At 52.7% G+C, this 16336-nt stretch overlaps 5 protein-coding genes across 5 annotated transcripts; 2 read left to right on the top strand and 3 right to left on the bottom strand.

Moving 5' to 3' along the window:
• Window positions 1-183: 183 nt before the first annotated feature.
• On the bottom strand, window positions 184-2278 carry GLOTRDRAFT_61834 (actin-like protein Arp6). Its single transcript, XM_007868715.1, has 10 exons — window positions 2067-2278; window positions 1898-2012; window positions 1764-1832; window positions 1591-1714; window positions 1386-1530; window positions 1171-1330; window positions 942-1113; window positions 748-883; window positions 632-694; window positions 184-567 (listed from the first exon to the last, which is right to left on the bottom strand). Exons 1-10 carry the CDS (start codon window positions 2153-2155, stop codon window positions 282-284), a joined length of 1359 nt encoding a protein of 452 aa, XP_007866906.1. The 5' UTR covers window positions 2156-2278; the 3' UTR covers window positions 184-281.
• Window positions 2279-2403: 125 nt separating this feature from the next.
• Window positions 2404-3946, top strand: GLOTRDRAFT_77253 (DUF833-domain-containing protein). Its single transcript, XM_007868714.1, has 5 exons — window positions 2404-2477; window positions 2701-2799; window positions 2857-3030; window positions 3086-3502; window positions 3578-3946. Exons 2-5 carry the CDS (start codon window positions 2756-2758, stop codon window positions 3870-3872), a joined length of 930 nt encoding a protein of 309 aa, XP_007866905.1. The 5' UTR covers window positions 2404-2477; window positions 2701-2755; the 3' UTR covers window positions 3873-3946.
• Window positions 3947-5042: 1096 nt separating this feature from the next.
• GLOTRDRAFT_43577 (uncharacterized protein) lies at window positions 5043-5404 on the bottom strand (the record flags this gene model as incomplete). The annotated part of the gene is made up of 3 exons (XM_007868501.1): window positions 5043-5162; window positions 5216-5260; window positions 5309-5404. Coding segments are annotated over 3 exons (261 nt in total), but the record flags the coding sequence as incomplete, so codon positions are not given.
• A 3191-nt stretch (window positions 5405-8595) lies between these two features.
• Window positions 8596-10906, bottom strand: GLOTRDRAFT_77251 (PSS-domain-containing protein). Its single transcript, XM_007868713.1, has 14 exons — window positions 10730-10906; window positions 10660-10667; window positions 10539-10603; window positions 10367-10477; window positions 10046-10307; window positions 9895-9978; window positions 9779-9844; window positions 9712-9726; window positions 9608-9653; window positions 9507-9538; window positions 9264-9455; window positions 9088-9200; window positions 8792-8963; window positions 8596-8711 (listed from the first exon to the last, which is right to left on the bottom strand). Exons 1-14 carry the CDS (start codon window positions 10848-10850, stop codon window positions 8643-8645), a joined length of 1356 nt encoding a protein of 451 aa, XP_007866904.1. The 5' UTR covers window positions 10851-10906; the 3' UTR covers window positions 8596-8642.
• Window positions 10907-13068: 2162 nt separating this feature from the next.
• On the top strand, window positions 13069-16032 carry GLOTRDRAFT_111348 (uncharacterized protein). Its single transcript, XM_007868712.1, has 3 exons — window positions 13069-13499; window positions 13557-13922; window positions 13986-16032. The coding sequence occupies exons 1-3, from the start codon at window positions 13124-13126 to the stop codon at window positions 15794-15796; spliced, it is 2553 nt and encodes an 850-aa protein (XP_007866903.1). The 5' UTR covers window positions 13069-13123; the 3' UTR covers window positions 15797-16032.
• The last annotated feature ends 304 nt before the right edge of the window (window positions 16033-16336 follow it).

Here is a 16336-nt window from a genome sequence, read left to right as displayed (position 1 = left end):
GTTCTTTTTCTCGTGCGATTCGGAACTATTGGCTCATGTGATTTCCGCTGCAAGCGTTCTTGAATTGGATGAAAGACGAGAACGGCTATGATTAACCACCATATATCTGTATTGTGCCTTCGGATCGGGAGAACCTATTGTGAGAGCAGTGCTTGCGTACCAATGATATACATGCGTATGGATGCACGGGCCGTGTTCGACAGTATGCAACCCAGAGGTCTCGGCCACGGAGCAATGGCAATGAACGACGATAAGTAAGTACCGGGATCATCGGTATGTGTTCAACGCCGGCGTGGACCAGAAGGCTGAATCCCGGTCCTATTTCTGGTGCGGCCGCCTTTCCTAGGAGCCGAGCTGGGCTCCTCATCGCTGTCTTGCATGGGCGCCTTACCTTTCCTTCGGTCCAGGGTCTGGTCAACGCCCCTGTCACTGGACCGCCAATCTTTGAACTTTCTCCTACAAGCATTGCTGCCGCTCTCCTGATATTCGGCTCTTGTGACAACATGGCTAGGGAACGCGCTATTGCGAGCAAATGCCAGGGCAGCCTTGTATGCCTCCGTTGTTGGGCTGAGGTCATCCGAAGATCATTGCAGTGTAAGATGAGTTGATATCATATACGCTGAACACGTACTCAGCAGCTGTGTAAACCTTCACTTCGACGTCAGACGGTGCCAATGATCGCAGTTCCAGCATTCTGCAGATGCGATGTAAGCAAGGTACGATCAACCGGAGCAACTTCAGGCATACAATCTATCACAGAACCCCGGGAATTTTGTGTTTCCACCTATCAAACCGATGTTGACCCAAAACAAACCTTGGACATCTTCAGGCAGAAGTGATATGGAGGACGCGATAGCCCCCGGCAATCCTTGTTGCTGTAGTTCTGTTGAGATGGGTAAGCCCTCCGTCACGATTGAACACAATATAGGACCGGAATATACCGATGTCACTTGGATGAAAGATGGTCTCAGGTACTGAGAATCTCTCGTTATTCATATAGAGGATTTGATCTGCCTCGTTAATGAGCTCTCCAGCTTTCCGGATACGTCCGTTCCGATTGGCGGAGAAATTGGGCAGAATGTATTCTTGAAGGATAGGATTCTTTCTTGGGTCCTCTCTGCCGATGAGACGGACTTGAGTATCGCCTTATTGGGCAATTCTTGTCCCAACCCACCGGCACATATCCAAGTCTCTACGATAATCCACGGAGACGTAGCAGCAGGATTCCTTAACTTCGTTCATGATATATGTTTCGTCCATCATGTTCCATTGTCGAAATGAAACGAGTTCTTTCAGACGGTTCGTCAACAGCTTGCCACCCACGTCAAGTCTGTGGCGGCTGTCAGCGAGTTCCGATCATCGTGAATGCCGTCAAAGGCGCTCACCGCTTGACGGCGCTCCAAACAATAGAACCTTCCATAATCGGCACGACATGGGTGAAGCTGAAACCCGAATCCACGACTAGCATACACTCTGGAGGTGCAGAAGATGAATTGCCGTACAAGGTCCCGTGCGGGATGAGCGCTGCAGCTAAGCTCAGAGGTGTATGAGTCGAGCGGATTCGGCGTCACAGAAGCGAGCAATGTTTACGAGTAGAACGAAAATACGAATGAAATTCGTATTCCTCGAATACGAACTGGTCGTAGACTTCTTGCAAGTTTGGCAAGTTGAAATACGGCTCAGTAATGAGCAGGGATGACTCGGAGGGGTTTATCTATGATAGTTCATCTTTGTCATGCAAGCGAAGAAGTGAAGGCACCTACTTTAAGCACTTCGTCAGAAAAAATTCCATCCCAGACTGCTTTCTGCGCGTCCCAGTCGACGAGATATCCCTGTGGAGCTATATCGTCCCGCTTCCACGCCTAGGTCACAGGAGAGAATCTTGTTATTTGCATACCTTTTCGAAGGGTAAACGGTAATGTAGGGATGAGAAGTCACGGCACTGATCGAATTCGTGCCCTATGTATGTCGCTTTGTCACCTCTCGAGCGAACGACAGCATTAGTTATCAGCCTTTGGCGTCTTCAATCTGGCTGTCCCGGCACTGGATTCTGTGGACTAGCGCACCTCGGCTGATCGTCATAACTGACGCTCGTCCTGCCGCACTTGACTGTGCAGGCTCCATTATCCAGGACTGCAATACAAGAGGGCTCCATCGGTAACACGCCGCCTTTGCAAAATGTTCGGGTTTCTTGTCCTAAGTTCAAGTGGGAACGTTAGCTCTTCCGGGCTTTGGTGCAGGCTGTCCGAAAGTCTTGTTCTGTAGTCACTAGTCACTGGCCAGTGGCCACTAGGAAGCTCCGACTCGAAGCAGCCGAGTTTTTGCCACAATGGCGACCAATCGGAACAAGGACTAATCTCGGCCGGTACACCGCTTCCGTACAGTGTCTTGATTCCAGTTGTTCGTTGTTTCCCCACTCGAGCCGGATCTGACATATCTTTGTCGCACTGTCGATTATCCAGGCATACTCATTCCTGGTGAGTTTCTATTCTGCCTTCCTGCAGCTCGGGCCGCCGTAGCCGCCGAATTTCGCCAGGAAGAATGACGGGACGCGATCCATACGGCATGTCGTTTACCTGGAGGCTGGACGATTGATGATCCGCCGTCGAAACATGAGAGTTAGAATGGGCTACTTCGGCTCTGATGGCACACTGCAGAATACACTATCATCTAACTCGACAGGATTCCTGCTCTGTCTAGGAATAATTGCACCTGCGGAGAAACGCAGCAGACCGCGTGCCGAAGTCGTACGCTGATGTGCGTAGCATTCTGGTCCCTCGCTCATGACGAATACGCACTGTGTGTATATCCCATGAAACTGCCGGGTACAGTAGTTTTGACTATACATTCGCACAGAATTCTCTGTAGCAATCGGGACGAGTTCTTATCCAGACCTACCCTGCCGGCCCACTTCCATTCATTTGACTGTGTGCCTGGGTATGTGGATGAACAGTACGTTCTATCAGGTCGAGACCAAAGAGCTGGAGGCGCCTGGCTCGGAATCAACAAAGTGGGGAAAGTCGCACTCTTGTACGATTGACCCTGCACTACGACAAGGATTTTTACGGATGCAGTTTATTCGCAGGACAAATATCACTGAGCCCTACGGGAATTACGCTTCATCTAGGGGGCATCTCGTCTCTTCCTACTTGACATCCCCACCCACGACTAGCCTACATGATGAGACAACCCGGATAGTAGTCCAAAACGGCCGATACGCCGGATTTAATCTCCTCCTTTTGTCGCCTGTCATGGAGGGCGGCCGACTTGCCTTCGAAGGCTCCCTCGTCTCCAATCACGGTGGTGGGGGCGAAATAGTCGCTCGTCCACTTTCCGACGGGGAAAGACGTTGTGGAGGCATATCCAATGGCATAGACGGCAGTGGGGCCAGCGATTGGCCGAAGGTGAAGCATGGAACCATGGAACTAAACGAGCTGCTTGACTCTGCCCCGAATGATCTCACGGACGTGAAACTATCGGAACGTCTCTTCGAGCTTCTCAGGTATGTTCCGGCTCCTGTAGCGCAGTATGTGCTTTTTGCGACGTGCATCTGATGACCCATGGGACTTCGCTGCAGCTGGCAATCCGATAACCCACCCAAAGCTCGAGAAGAGCTTCGCAACACCATCCAGATCGAACCTATACCCATGCCCGCAACAGGATCTGCGAGGGTCGCGGCCCCAGAGTTCTATGGAACTCGACTCTCGACCGTAATCCTGATTCGCAGGAACGGCGATGTTCTATTCATTGAGCGGGATATTTGGGGCCTAGGGTCGGACGAGAAACCTTGGAAAGCGGATCCGGGCACACAGCGTGTATTTCGCTTCCAGATTGCACCGGACATTGTACAATACACACCCTCCACCCAGTAATGGGTATATGATCTGCCTACGAAATGAAAAGGACCGTCCATCGAAGCAATACTGCTACACATTAGCCGACCTAGATGAAATTATGCATATGAGTTAAGTGATATGATAACATATGTGGACCCGTCTCCACAGACGAAAAGAACTAGGGAAACCCCAGGTGAACGGTGACACAGGATAATTCCGGGGTGTCAAGCCACGCCACCGTAGCTGATGCCTTTGTCGTAAGCGCGATCATCTGGAGACACGAGCATGAATGAGGAATTATAATGACCGGCGGGCAGGCTATTCCAGTCGTGCACAGGTGTCTGGATGGTGGAACTCCCTGCAGACGAAGAGGCGGGAGACATAGCTCCGTGTTCCGTACAAGTTCCCGCCCCGTTGTAGTTCCTCACGTGAACGTCATCCGATGGATTACCACTGTATGATGTTAAGCCCGCAAGCAAAGAGGCAACATATGAGCGGCACGTACTGCATGATGTTATTCAGCTCTACCATGCGCCTATGGAGCAGACATTGAGATGTGCCTCTGTGATGCGGAAATTGTTGGATGTAGTCAAGGGTTTTCTGCAAATGCTGCGAGAAGCCGATATAGGAATGTGCAGCGGCTGGATCCGTGAGGCAAGAACAAAACGGTTCGACCACGGGATAATGATTCCCAACGGATGTTCTAATATGCTCCGGATGTGCAGCCTCGTAATGCCCGTGGACGTCTGGAACACCACCGCTACTGCGATTGTTGTACCCAATGGCAGCAGAAGGAGGTTGATATGAAATGTCTTCCCTGAATCTTTCTGCATATGATGGGTGCCCACGATCATTTTCGTACGCGCATAGAGGACTCGGGAGCTCTGACTGGAAGGGGTGCAAGCAAATTGGTGACGACGGCCCCGGCGAAGGAGACAACCGGTATAGATGTGGCTGGGAGGATCCGGAGTGGGAGTCGACCGGCTCTGCTTTCACAGAGGCATTTGATGCGTTTTCCCCCTCCTCATTTGCATCAAGGAGAGTTCTATGCCTTCTTACGGTTTGCGAACGCTTCGACGACCGAGAGTGCCATTTCTCAGACGGATCACCGTCGCGGAAGTTGGCGTCTGCCCAACGGGGCGTTGGCTTCCCTTGCTCCATCCATGAGCACGGATTCGCCATGGTAGCACCGCTGAAACACTTACCGCGAAGTTCCCTGACCAGACTTTCGAGTTCGGCGATCCGATTACGTAGCCTGGTCGCTTCATCTAATGAAGGATCATCCCTCAGGGCGGGATCATCAATCTCGTAGACACAGAGGCCCGTCTAAAGAGAAAACCATGAATATGGACCCGACAGAGAATCGAATGCAACTGTACCAAGCCCAATTGAATGCATCTCTGACAAGGTCGTTTCCTATCGCACTAGAGGAAGCTTTAATATGCTCAAAGACAGCAGTACCGCTGGCTTACCTTTCTTTTCGACGTGTGGCAGTTGAGGCAGGACTGTGTTGCTCGATTCCTCCTTCTCTTTCGGTGGTCGACTTCGAGGGTAAACTCGAAGTCCATGATCTCGCCCTTGAACTGAGCAGGTGGATAATCGGAGGTCATGATATGGGACAAGTAGGTCAAGCTGGGGGGCGCTCGGCAGGGTGCTCTCAGGTCGGCATTGTGAACATGTCATGTTTATGTACTTTGCATTAAACCCCGATATTATATGGAGAGAACGCAAACTGTGGATCCAGATTAGGCATAACTCCTTGTACACGCCTTTCTGGTCTGGGCTCCAAGGTACTTCGGTCAGTCAAGCAGAGTGACATAACGTGCGACCTGAGCGTCAAATCATCCATTTTTAACTCTGACGGCTCTCGGCAATGAATGTATGATCCATCAAACCATTGGGCCTTCTAGAAATGCCTGAATGAAGTCGCCATGTAGATAGGACAAGGGCCTTGGTAATGTAATGGACTTCGAGCTCGCAACCAACTGGCAGTGCAGCAGCCTCTTTTGTCTCGCCTAAGATGACATTAATATTATGCTTCGCTTTCAGCCAGATCGAGTAGTAACGTAAATATCCTGGCTCCGCTGCACCGGTTCTGTAACATCTACCCCTGGATCTGAGTCAGTCAATACTGCCTCGGTGACTCGCGCTTCTTGGTCGCCGTCCAGTGACCAGGCTTCGGTATATATCAAGTGGTCGAGTTCGGCCTGTTATCATGTCCACGAACAAGGAGCGGTGGCGTGGGTTGCCACTTCCGATAGGGGCATGCCCCTTAGGTGAAAGAGGTGGGATTGGGCGGGTAGGGACGGAGGAACGAACAAATCGTGTGAAGCACAGCATGCCGATGTCATGGGCGTAAAGGATCCTATTGCTGCTAAGGTAGAAACCTGGAGGACAATCGCCAAGAGATCATCGTGATCGTATACCAGATTGACGATTCGGGAGGTCCGAGCATCAACAACACAGAAATACGCACCAACATCCATCAGCGCACCAGAGACACCTCCGATAAAGGCTTACCCGGATCTCTGATAAAGTAAACCCTAGCAGCCGTGGCGTCCTTCGTACCTGTCCGACGTCCTGCGGCAGTGGAATTTCTGCCTGAAAATGGGACACCTCCGAACCTTGCATTCATCGAATTCCGTACGGAAGGTGTGCACTCTTGATCGCTTCCCCCGTCGACCTGCAACCATACGAAGCCAGATGTGTATCACGACTCCACGTAAGTATAGGGTTTTACGGATAGAGCATGTGTTACATCCGTGGCAATGTGGCGCTGCGATCAATCAGTCAAGTGGAAAGCTGTTCAGCACGAGGACTGAAGGATGACTTAGGAAGATGGAGAATATAAAAAAGTAGCCATTACGGACGCACTACCAATCAGATATCCACGCACTGAGGAGCCGCGGAGTATATCCGCGACTGCAGAAGGAAACAAAGCAGACAAACAAAGCCTGGGAACTCCGGTAAGCGCGACCAATTCTCAGAGATGCTTACAATTGGAACTTACCACTGCTCTGGCGCTCATCTGCCATAGGCTATCTTATAACTGTTGGAAGCAGTGGAATGTCCAGGACACCCAGCTGACATGATACGCAAGATCAGCCATAGCTGCCTTCATGGGGATTCACCCCTGACAAACGATGTATTTCGCAAGCGCCCTTAGACTGCGACTGCCGAAACAGTCATGAAGAATCCAAGATCCGACTGCTTCGTTGCTCCCGACCACGTTCAAGTTCGAGACTCCATGAAGGTCGCCTACCGGTAGCCGGGAAGTTAAAACAGTACGGTGTACCAACATGTCGATCCAGACGCGTCGAAGTGGATGGATGCAAGATACTTGTGTATAGCTCGGCGACGTCTGCTGGACGTCCGAATCATCTCGTCTTGCGTGGACCTTGGTGGTGGAATTACGTCAATCACTTACCTGCACATAGTGTAATGAAAGGATGCCAGAGCCCAGGCGTGTGAGGCTTGTTCGCCCGTGACCAGAGTTTCCGGGTACTATAACAAACATTCATCATCAGACCCTCGCTACCAATGGGTTTCCAGACGATGAAGTTAAGTGGGCTAATCGGACCTAAAGCTCGTTGCCGGCGGTTCCTTGCAGAGTTTCGCGGATGCCCAGCGCAGGACAGCAGCTGCAATTACACCCAGGCTTGGAGATCATTCGACAAAATCATCGGCAAAATCGTTTTGCCAGTGAGTCTTCAGTACATAGATACTATCCTCACCGAGCGATCCATGTTCTCAATATCCATGATCAGATTACCAATGACCCCGCCCTCCAGCATATGCACTATGGGCCTACACCGTGAGGTAGCGCACATGATGGCAAATGTTCCGCTTTGTGGATGAGGAGCTCTTATTTCCGTTGGCCCCGCATTGACCAAATACACAAGAGAGGGGCGTGGATTTCTTCAACACCGAGTACCTGACTCGGGTCTGTATAGGCCAAGCGGTCGGCGAACCCCAACTCGATCTGATAGGTCACATAGTTTAGAGCAAGTTTCGCATAAGTCATGCGTAAACCTTGGAACGCTCTCCACCGCCAGACAAGTGTAATCACCATGAAAGCAGCGCTTACTCGTCTCCTGGTCCCCAAATAACTCCGACAAGGAAGCACTCGTGAAAGAGATCCCGCAATCCGCGTGGCAGTGCTATACATAGGATAACGCTCGTCTACCCCTCATGGCCAAGAGTAAGCTCATCTTTGCACAGGTGATCGGTCTTCCGACGCCACTGGGGGATTGCTGTGGACACGTCGCAGTCACAGCTTGCGCTCCGGGTTTTCTGATGAGTTAGGTGGCGCCTTGGCAGGTATTACTTATCTTCTGGCAGGGTCAGCTGCTACAATGCAATGCCAAGTCCGCTTTCTGTGCGTCCGACGACGATGACGACGATCACTACCCCCGAGGTGTTTACACCACGATCGGTTGGCTTTAATTACAGATCACGCCTCCGACATCGCTATAGGAGATGTTATCGTGAATTGCTTCCGCCACATCTCACACACTGATCTTAACAAACATATCTTACCAATGGGATCGCGTATATTATCTGCAACCAAGGGCCAATGCAATCCCGAAAAGCCGTATCTCAGATATGGCAGCCGCATTCACGATCGTATATCTGTTCTATTCATGATCTCTTTAGAGAACGTACCTGAGTTTCCCTGAGCTCTGTAGTATGTGTCCCCTTAGTGAACTGACGACAAATATTTCGTGTATTCCAAGATGGTAGGGTCTGAAGGCGACATGGGCTGTAGATGATGACAACGTGGCAAGATACAGTGGCAGAGAGTCATCATCGGGACTTAGTTTCATTCTTCCGCTTCTGCCTTCTAACGTATTTTCTCATGCTCGGTACACCAAACTGCGGGCAAAGTTGAAATTTGATACGATAACTCCGTCAACACGAGGTTCTGTCAAAGGCGGAGTAATATGACTGCTCACCCGTAAGCTGGGGTACGCAACAAGCAAAAGACCCCCCACCGCCCAGGCCGATTTGACAAACGTAGGCGTGGGCTCTGGGTACTGGCCCTTACTCCATTTAATAATAGCGAGTAGTTCCGTGCCGATAGTAGCCAAGAGCAACCATACGTGCTGCCCCATTCTCTTCGCTTTCCTGCGGAAGAACAAGATACACAACCATGTTTAGTATAACCGGATACGTGGGGGGAGCGACATTGGGCAGGATATGCCTAGAGGGAGAAGGAAGGACGAGAAGGTTTGGGAAGTCTCGATCGTACCTGGGGTCATTTATGTATTGATAAAGTTCTCGGACTGCCGGCAGCCCGCAAAGGAATATACCGGCAAGGCGGGCGATGACGATAGGATGATCGGGTTCCATCCATAGCAAGCTCTGCGTAGCATTGCAGCGGTGAGAACCATGGAGCGCTTGGATCGCTGTCACGCGGAACCGTACCTTCAGATAGAAAGGGTTCAACTCCGCGGCGAGGAAGACAGCCAGAAGCAGCACGACAGTGAAGTAATGCTTGAAATCGACTGTTCCCTCCCAATTGAAGGCAGTAAAATCGTGTGGGGAGAACTGCGTAAGAACACGTTTGGTCTTGGAACGGAACCCGCGAATTTGGCGCATTCCACGCCATTCATAGTGCTTTTCTCAAAATATCAGGGACTAAGAGACGACGGAGGGGCACGCACGTACCTTAACCTCAAAGTACTGGCAGGTCTTCATGCCTGATGCGGTGCGATTCGGTTAGGATGATGATGACAACACCAGACGCATGTACTGGAGCGCAGCCATACCCAAGTATGTCCCAAGCCAATTGCAAATGAGGACATCCAACACCCACTTGACGAGAAATTAACGGTTACATGAAGCCGCGAGAGTACTGCGAAAGAAGACCCACATGGTCCCACCAGCACTGTCAGATCACTATCAGTCGAGTAAGTATCAGAGGATCGGTGGTGACCTACCTCTCCGAAATTGGGAAGTTGGTGCTGCAGGCTATACTCGGCGAGCTCAAATGCGATGCTCAGGATCTGGAGCTCTCAAATTAGCAGCGACACCCATCAAAGGATCACGTACGTACCCAGCAGAACCAATAGTCGCGCAAGATCAGCGCTTTACCAAACCACCCAAGAGCATGTGCCAGACAGAAGATGTCCACGGCATTCTGATGGGGACGTGCCCGAAAGCTATAATGTGGGCATAGTCGAACGCCCAACCGAGTTTGCACTTACCCATACGTTCTCCAGAGTAAATTCGCAGTTTTCTGCATAATTTTTCTCCGGCAATGGCTTGCCCAGGTTGGGGTCTATGAATGTCATCATTTTCCTAGCGGAGCCCAGATCCTGGAAAAGCAGGAATACGAGAGCCAACTCGTATAATAGATTTATCCCCAACACGACAAGCCAAAATGCGGGATGAGGTCGGATAAACGGCCCATCACGGAACTGTATCATAGAAAACAACAAGAACCCCGCGATGGCAGCGTACGCTCCACTACGGCCAAAGGAAGAAGTCAGATACTGTCAAACAACCTCGACTTGAAATCCACTCACACTCGCCGTTTGTCTCTTCCTTCTTCCAACACATCCTGGGTAGTCGCTACGTAGGCCAAGATGGCCATGGCGACACCCAGAACAGTCAGGGTGATGGGGCTGTAGAAGAACCTAGGAAGATACAGTATCATCCCCGTCATGCATTGCAGGTGTCAAGGACACTCAGGCCTACTCTATACTGGTATCTTGCTTCTCCTGGAAGGGCTCGATTCGGGTGTACGACTCCGTCCGGTCGGCCTTGGTTCACGTCAGGGTCAGTCGGCGGCGTGCTTCAGGAACAACGTGCGACGTACATCGTACCCTGTGGAGGTCGCTCTCGTAAAACCACGAAAATTCACCGCTTCAATGAGAGCGGCCACTCACAGTGAACTGGGTAGCCATCCAAACCGGGCCTTGGCTCGGGATCCGCTGAAGGTGAGAGCAGAAGGTCCGATTCTTCTGTCGGACTCGTAGGCGACAGGTCTGAGTCGTCTGGTGCAGACATTGCAAATGCTGGCCTCGTTGCAGCGGAGGCTCCAACGGCCCTCTTGCAAGTCTTGGATTGCAGCCGTAAGGCGTGAAGTTCAATAGAATCCTCAGACTGACGTCTGCGATCACGTCGCACGTGTAAGTCTGCAGGCGCTTCCTCTTAAGTCACGCTGTGACACTCGTCCGCAACGATTTCAAGTCGAATTGATTTAGATTCGCCGCAATATTGGGTCAAAGGTTACGGCCCCGCAGGAACAAGGGCGTGTACTATAGTTCAATTTACAAGAATCTTGAACTGCAGTAAGGAGATACTAGTATGCACAGGGTCCTCAGCATTGGCGACTGCATTCACAACCCGTAAGGCTAACAGCCCGCCGGTATCTCCTCTCAGAGGACTCAGTGCCTTAGCGGCAACCAGAACAGGCGGCATGCGGCATAAGGTTACTCCTAAGTTGCCCGAAGATATACCTCTGGGGAGTCACAGATCATCGTGGAAGTACGAGATTCAGAAGCCACGGCGTCCTTCACAAGCACCCTGGGCTTACTACACCTGGCTGGCGGGGCATCGAAGTAGCCGGAATTGCACAATTTCATATTGGCACCTAACGCAGATGCAGTCTCCGAGCCAGACCTTCCATAGGTTGTCCAGTCTGCAAAACTTCTTCCATTTGATGGGAAGAGTGCTATGAATGCCGCCCGACAGTCGTCGGAGATTGATGACTTGGAAACAGCAAATTGTGGAGAGGTGAAGCCGTTATCACATCCAGAATATACGAAATGCGTGGCGCGCCGCGGCACCCTCGGGCAAGCATGGAGAGTGTCAGACTTCCACGCTCTTCCATCGGGGAGGCACATAGATCCAGAGTCAGGTTCGGAGCCATAGGAGGTAAGTACATCTTCCACAAGAATCAAGAGACGGCAAATTGAGCACGAGATCGGATACCGCAGAAGATCAGATAGCATACATAGGCAACTGCATCCATATGCCCAGACGGTACCAGACGCGGATCATGTTACGACAGTATCGAGAGGCAGAGTGGCGAATCAGGGATCCTAGTTCCCTTGAGTCCTGTAACTCTGTCCGGACATGTCATAGCAAAGGAACATGATCCTGTCATAGTCCCAGCGAACCTTCCGGGTCGACTGCTAGAGAAAGCACTCGCCCAGTGGACTCGATTGGCTGATTTGGGATCATGAGGCTCCCAAAGCGATGTACGGATCAAATAACGATAGGAGACAAGATAGCCACAGCAAGGAAGGCTGAACGACTGCGGCCACCCCGCACGAAGCGGACCAGTCAGCCCGAGTTTTGAGGTATCAGGATGGAAGAAAGAGATCTCGCAAGGCCCGGGACCAGAGCAACACATAGAGGGCGTTGAGGAGCTGGCACCAAGCTGAGTAAGGTTGTACAACGTTCCGGATGGAAGGGACCCAACGTAAGGGAACACTACATTCCCGCCTGACCCAGCGATACGGCCTAAAAGCACGCGGATAGAACAAGTCGAAGACTCCATCGCAGGTCATGACCGAGAGGGTAAGAGGTGGTTTCCGACAGTGTATGGCGACTTTGAGGGCAATTGCATGGCCCCGCATTCTTGACAAGACCTGACAATCTTCGATGCCTGGCCACTAACGCACACGGAAAAACAAGTATTTCAGTGTCCACAACAGCTCATGACCGCGAGAGCAACACGGCGCAATCGATAGTGCAATGCAATTTCGACAGTACGAACATTAGTGAAAGCTTGGGCGATAAGCTTCGGTTCGGCATGAGACGCGATGAATTTCTAGTACCATTCGCAGCCTGCAAGTATTCGTCGTGAGCAGGGTTTTGATAGTCCATGCGCTCCTTTCATAACTTTCGGACGGTGAATGACGAAAGATGACCTGTACCATGAAAACCGGGGTCAACTGGAGTGCAGACGTACTGTACCGTATTCACCGTGACTGCCACGACATGTGATAGTTATAGAAACTAAACCACGGCGCCTTCGTCTTATGCGAAGACGGCACCCACTTCAAGAGCGTTGTACAGCTTACAGTATATCCGCGCAGCGTCGCAAAAGAATCATCTGTGGAATATCGTGGACGGAGGGAGGAATTGTGGGCGCGACGCCACAGCACTCGAAGTTTCCAGACGCGCTGACAAATACGGGCAAACAGATCGTGTCATACCTCTCGCGACTGCTCAAGTACCCTGCATGCATTGAATACTCTTGTTTCCGTACCACAACAACTACCAGCTTTCTTCTACACAACGCATACGGTGTCGCATCTGTCGCCGTCTTAATGGAACATAATAATCACGGATTCATAGACTTTGGCCATCTCCTGCAGAATCTCGTCGGGGCGTTCATTCCCCAAGTTCCCCATGCGGGAGCGCAGAATGATCAGCCTGCACACGACAACCACGACGCCCAAGCAATGCTTCCACATGAGACCACGTCTGATGCCGCCAACGCTACGACGCAGTCCTCCGACGTGGAAGATCGGGAAATGACGCCCATCGAGGAGCTAGAAGCTGCCGCATCTAGCACTTCCAACTCCCAGCCAGAGATCGTTGATCGAGAAATGATCCCCGCGGAGCCAGAGCTGGATGGTCCTCCACCTTTAGAGCCTATAGCTAATCCGCAGACACAAGCGGATGCCGCTGCCTCAGGATCAGGTGAGTATTCTTCGTTCGATCCTTTACAGGCTGGACGTTCGCTAACAATCGACTCAGGCGAATCACAATCGCCTGATCGCGCTACTTCCGATTCAAGTAGCATGCCCTCATTACACTCTGTCTCCGACTCATCCTCCGACACCAGTTCGGCTCGGGACGTCCGAGAAGTCGAGATGATGGATGCCACACAGCCAGTCGACGACGACAACGATAGCAATTGGACGGACGTCTCATCTGACATGCCGCCACTTGAGCCTATCACCCAACCGACCAGGGGACCCAACCGGCGGGTGAGGGTAGAGGAGGTCGAGGACGATGAAGATCGTCCACGATCACGTCAACGTACAACAGGCCCTGCTGCAGCCAATACAGAGCAGGGTACTGCAGGCGCTCAAGCTCCTCACGCACCTCAAGGGCACCCTGGTCTGTTCTTCATCCCAATCGGCACATATGTGCCGCTGCAACCTGCTAATTCGTTTGATCCAGGAATGGGGTTCGCATTCACTATCAATCTAAACGGCGTCCCCATGGCTCGACGGTTCGGAGCAGCTGAGCCACGGCCAGCTCAGGCAGCGGCACCCGACGCGCCCGCTGGCGGAATCGCGAATACCGAGCCTCCCGTACACCAGCCGCACAATCCATTCAATCCCTTCGAGTTCTTCACTCTGCTGGGTGGGCCTGATTTCAACGGAGCCGAATTCCTCAATCTTATGGGTGGCATACCCCCGGAACAAGAGCAGGATGACCCTGAGCGCGCGAAGAAATTGGTGGATGGAATGGAAGTTGTCCCGCCTGGTTTGGTGAAGAGGATGGAGAGAGTGGGCGGAGCGCCTGGCGCGCACCTCGACGATTCGAGTAGCGCGGATGCCGGCGCTGACGTTCCTGGGTGTGCTATTTGCTGGGATAAATTGCTGGACGATGACGCTGAGAAGGATATCGCTCCACCTGGTGAGGGCGAGTCGGCAGCTTCGTCTGACAACAAGATCGTTGCGTTGCCCTGCGCGCACGTCTTTCACGCTTCGTGTCTTATCCCTTGGTTCTCTAGGCCGCGGCATACGACCTGCCCAACGTGTCGATTCAACGTTGATCCTGACAACCTCACTTACCAACCTAGACCTCGTCGGCGGCAAGCGCCGGCCCCTGCAGATAGTCTTGCTCAGCAGCCCGACGCGGCTGCAGCTGGTCCTGCACCCGCAACCGAGGCCCAACCCCAGCAAACTGTAACTGAGGCTATTGCGCCCACCGCGGCCCCGAACCCACCTGTCGACTCGCAACCTCAACTTCAGGCACAACCTCAGCTGCAACCTGCTCAACCCCAATTCACAGCGAATGCTGATCCTCAGGCAGCCAATACCACTCCTAATCCGCGTCCTGGCCCGCGTTTCTTCGTGCAACCCTTCGTCACTGTTGACTTCAACCTCGAGTTCGGGCCTGGCGGTCCTGCACCTGTTCCAGGAACTTTCCACATTCATCATCATCCCCCGACGCAGCCTACCGGTCGGGCTTCTCCACCGCCTGCCGCCGCAGGTATTCCGCCGGTGCCGCCGCAACAGCCTCAGCCAGAGCAGGCGCAACCTCGGGCTCAGGAGCAGGGCCCCGCGGGTCCCCAGCCGCAGATTGACACCGATCAGGCAACAGCATGGCTGCAGTGGATGTTGGGCCAGACGCTGGGTGGGGTGCCTTTGCCGCGACCTCCAGCACAACCACAAGAACAACAGCCACGGCAGACGGGTGTCCCGCCTCAACCCCAGGCCCAGCAACCCCAAGGACCCCCACCGCAGCCTCAACCTCAACCTCGTGGGACGCCTTTCATCCACGGTCCTCATATATTCTTTGGTCCGCCACCGCCGTTCGACATGGGCGCGGGCCCTCGACCCGCGCCAAGGCCGCGCGAGAAGAGGGAGTGGACGCCGCCGCCTCCACCGGGGCCTACATTGCGCCAGCGGGTTGAGCAGAAGGAGCGGGAGGCTGGACTGCGTTGCGACGATGTGAGCTGTGGGCTGGGACCGACGGACGAGGACCCGATCCCATGCGTGGACGTTGCGAGCTTGAAGCAGGTGCATATACGGCCTGCAGGGGTGAGGGACGAAGGCGCGCGGGTGTGCGCGCACAAGTTCCACCCGTCGTGTCTTGTGAGTGCGGAGAGGGTCGCGGGGTGGGGTAGAGATGTCGAGGAGGAGAAGATGGAGGAGGAGAAGTCGGAGGAGGAGGAAGTTGAGGTGTCGTGCCCGGTTTGTAGGGCTGTGGGATGGATTAGTGGTGCGGAGTGGGAGGAAGGTGTGAGGGCTTTGGCGTAGGCGTGCCCTCTTGCTCTCGTCGTTTTGCTATCAATTTGTATTTATTCTGTCGTTGGACCCCATACCCTTGCATGTTCTTGCTGCTCTATTATTTCCTCCGCTCACATTCACGTCTTTCACGCATGCACGCATTGTTTCTTGGCCCCTGTGTATTTTATTTCCCTCCAACATGATTTAATGGCGAATTGGAATGTATTGTACAGTAGACATATAGTATAGAACATAATGCAAGTAGCCTATTGTCAATGACGAGTTGCTCGTCCCGAGCAAAGGTACCCTTCCAATGCACGCTACTGTCCAGCTTCTCCGGCGATAACGACGGCGGTGAATATCCGAGGCCTATCGAGGTGATCCGAGCCTCGAGCTCTTTATTGGCCCTGATCGACAGCCGCACCACTTCGATGCCGGTTTCAGACACTTGGGTACCCGATAGGGCTCTTGTCGCCGTCGAGCAGGTTCAACAGAGATGAACTTGACTGCCTTCGTCGTCGTCGTTGTCGTCGCCGAGGAGGTCGTCCGAGAAGTGGGTCCGCGACAGCG

The sequence above is a fragment of the Gloeophyllum trabeum genome, assembly GCF_000344685.1.
Source record: "Gloeophyllum trabeum ATCC 11539 unplaced genomic scaffold GLOTRscaffold_00008, whole genome shotgun sequence".
Lineage (NCBI taxonomy): Eukaryota > Fungi > Basidiomycota > Agaricomycetes > Gloeophyllales > Gloeophyllaceae > Gloeophyllum > Gloeophyllum trabeum.
The sequence above is the reverse complement of the archived record's forward strand: the minus strand, read 5'-3'. Positions and strand labels throughout refer to the sequence as shown.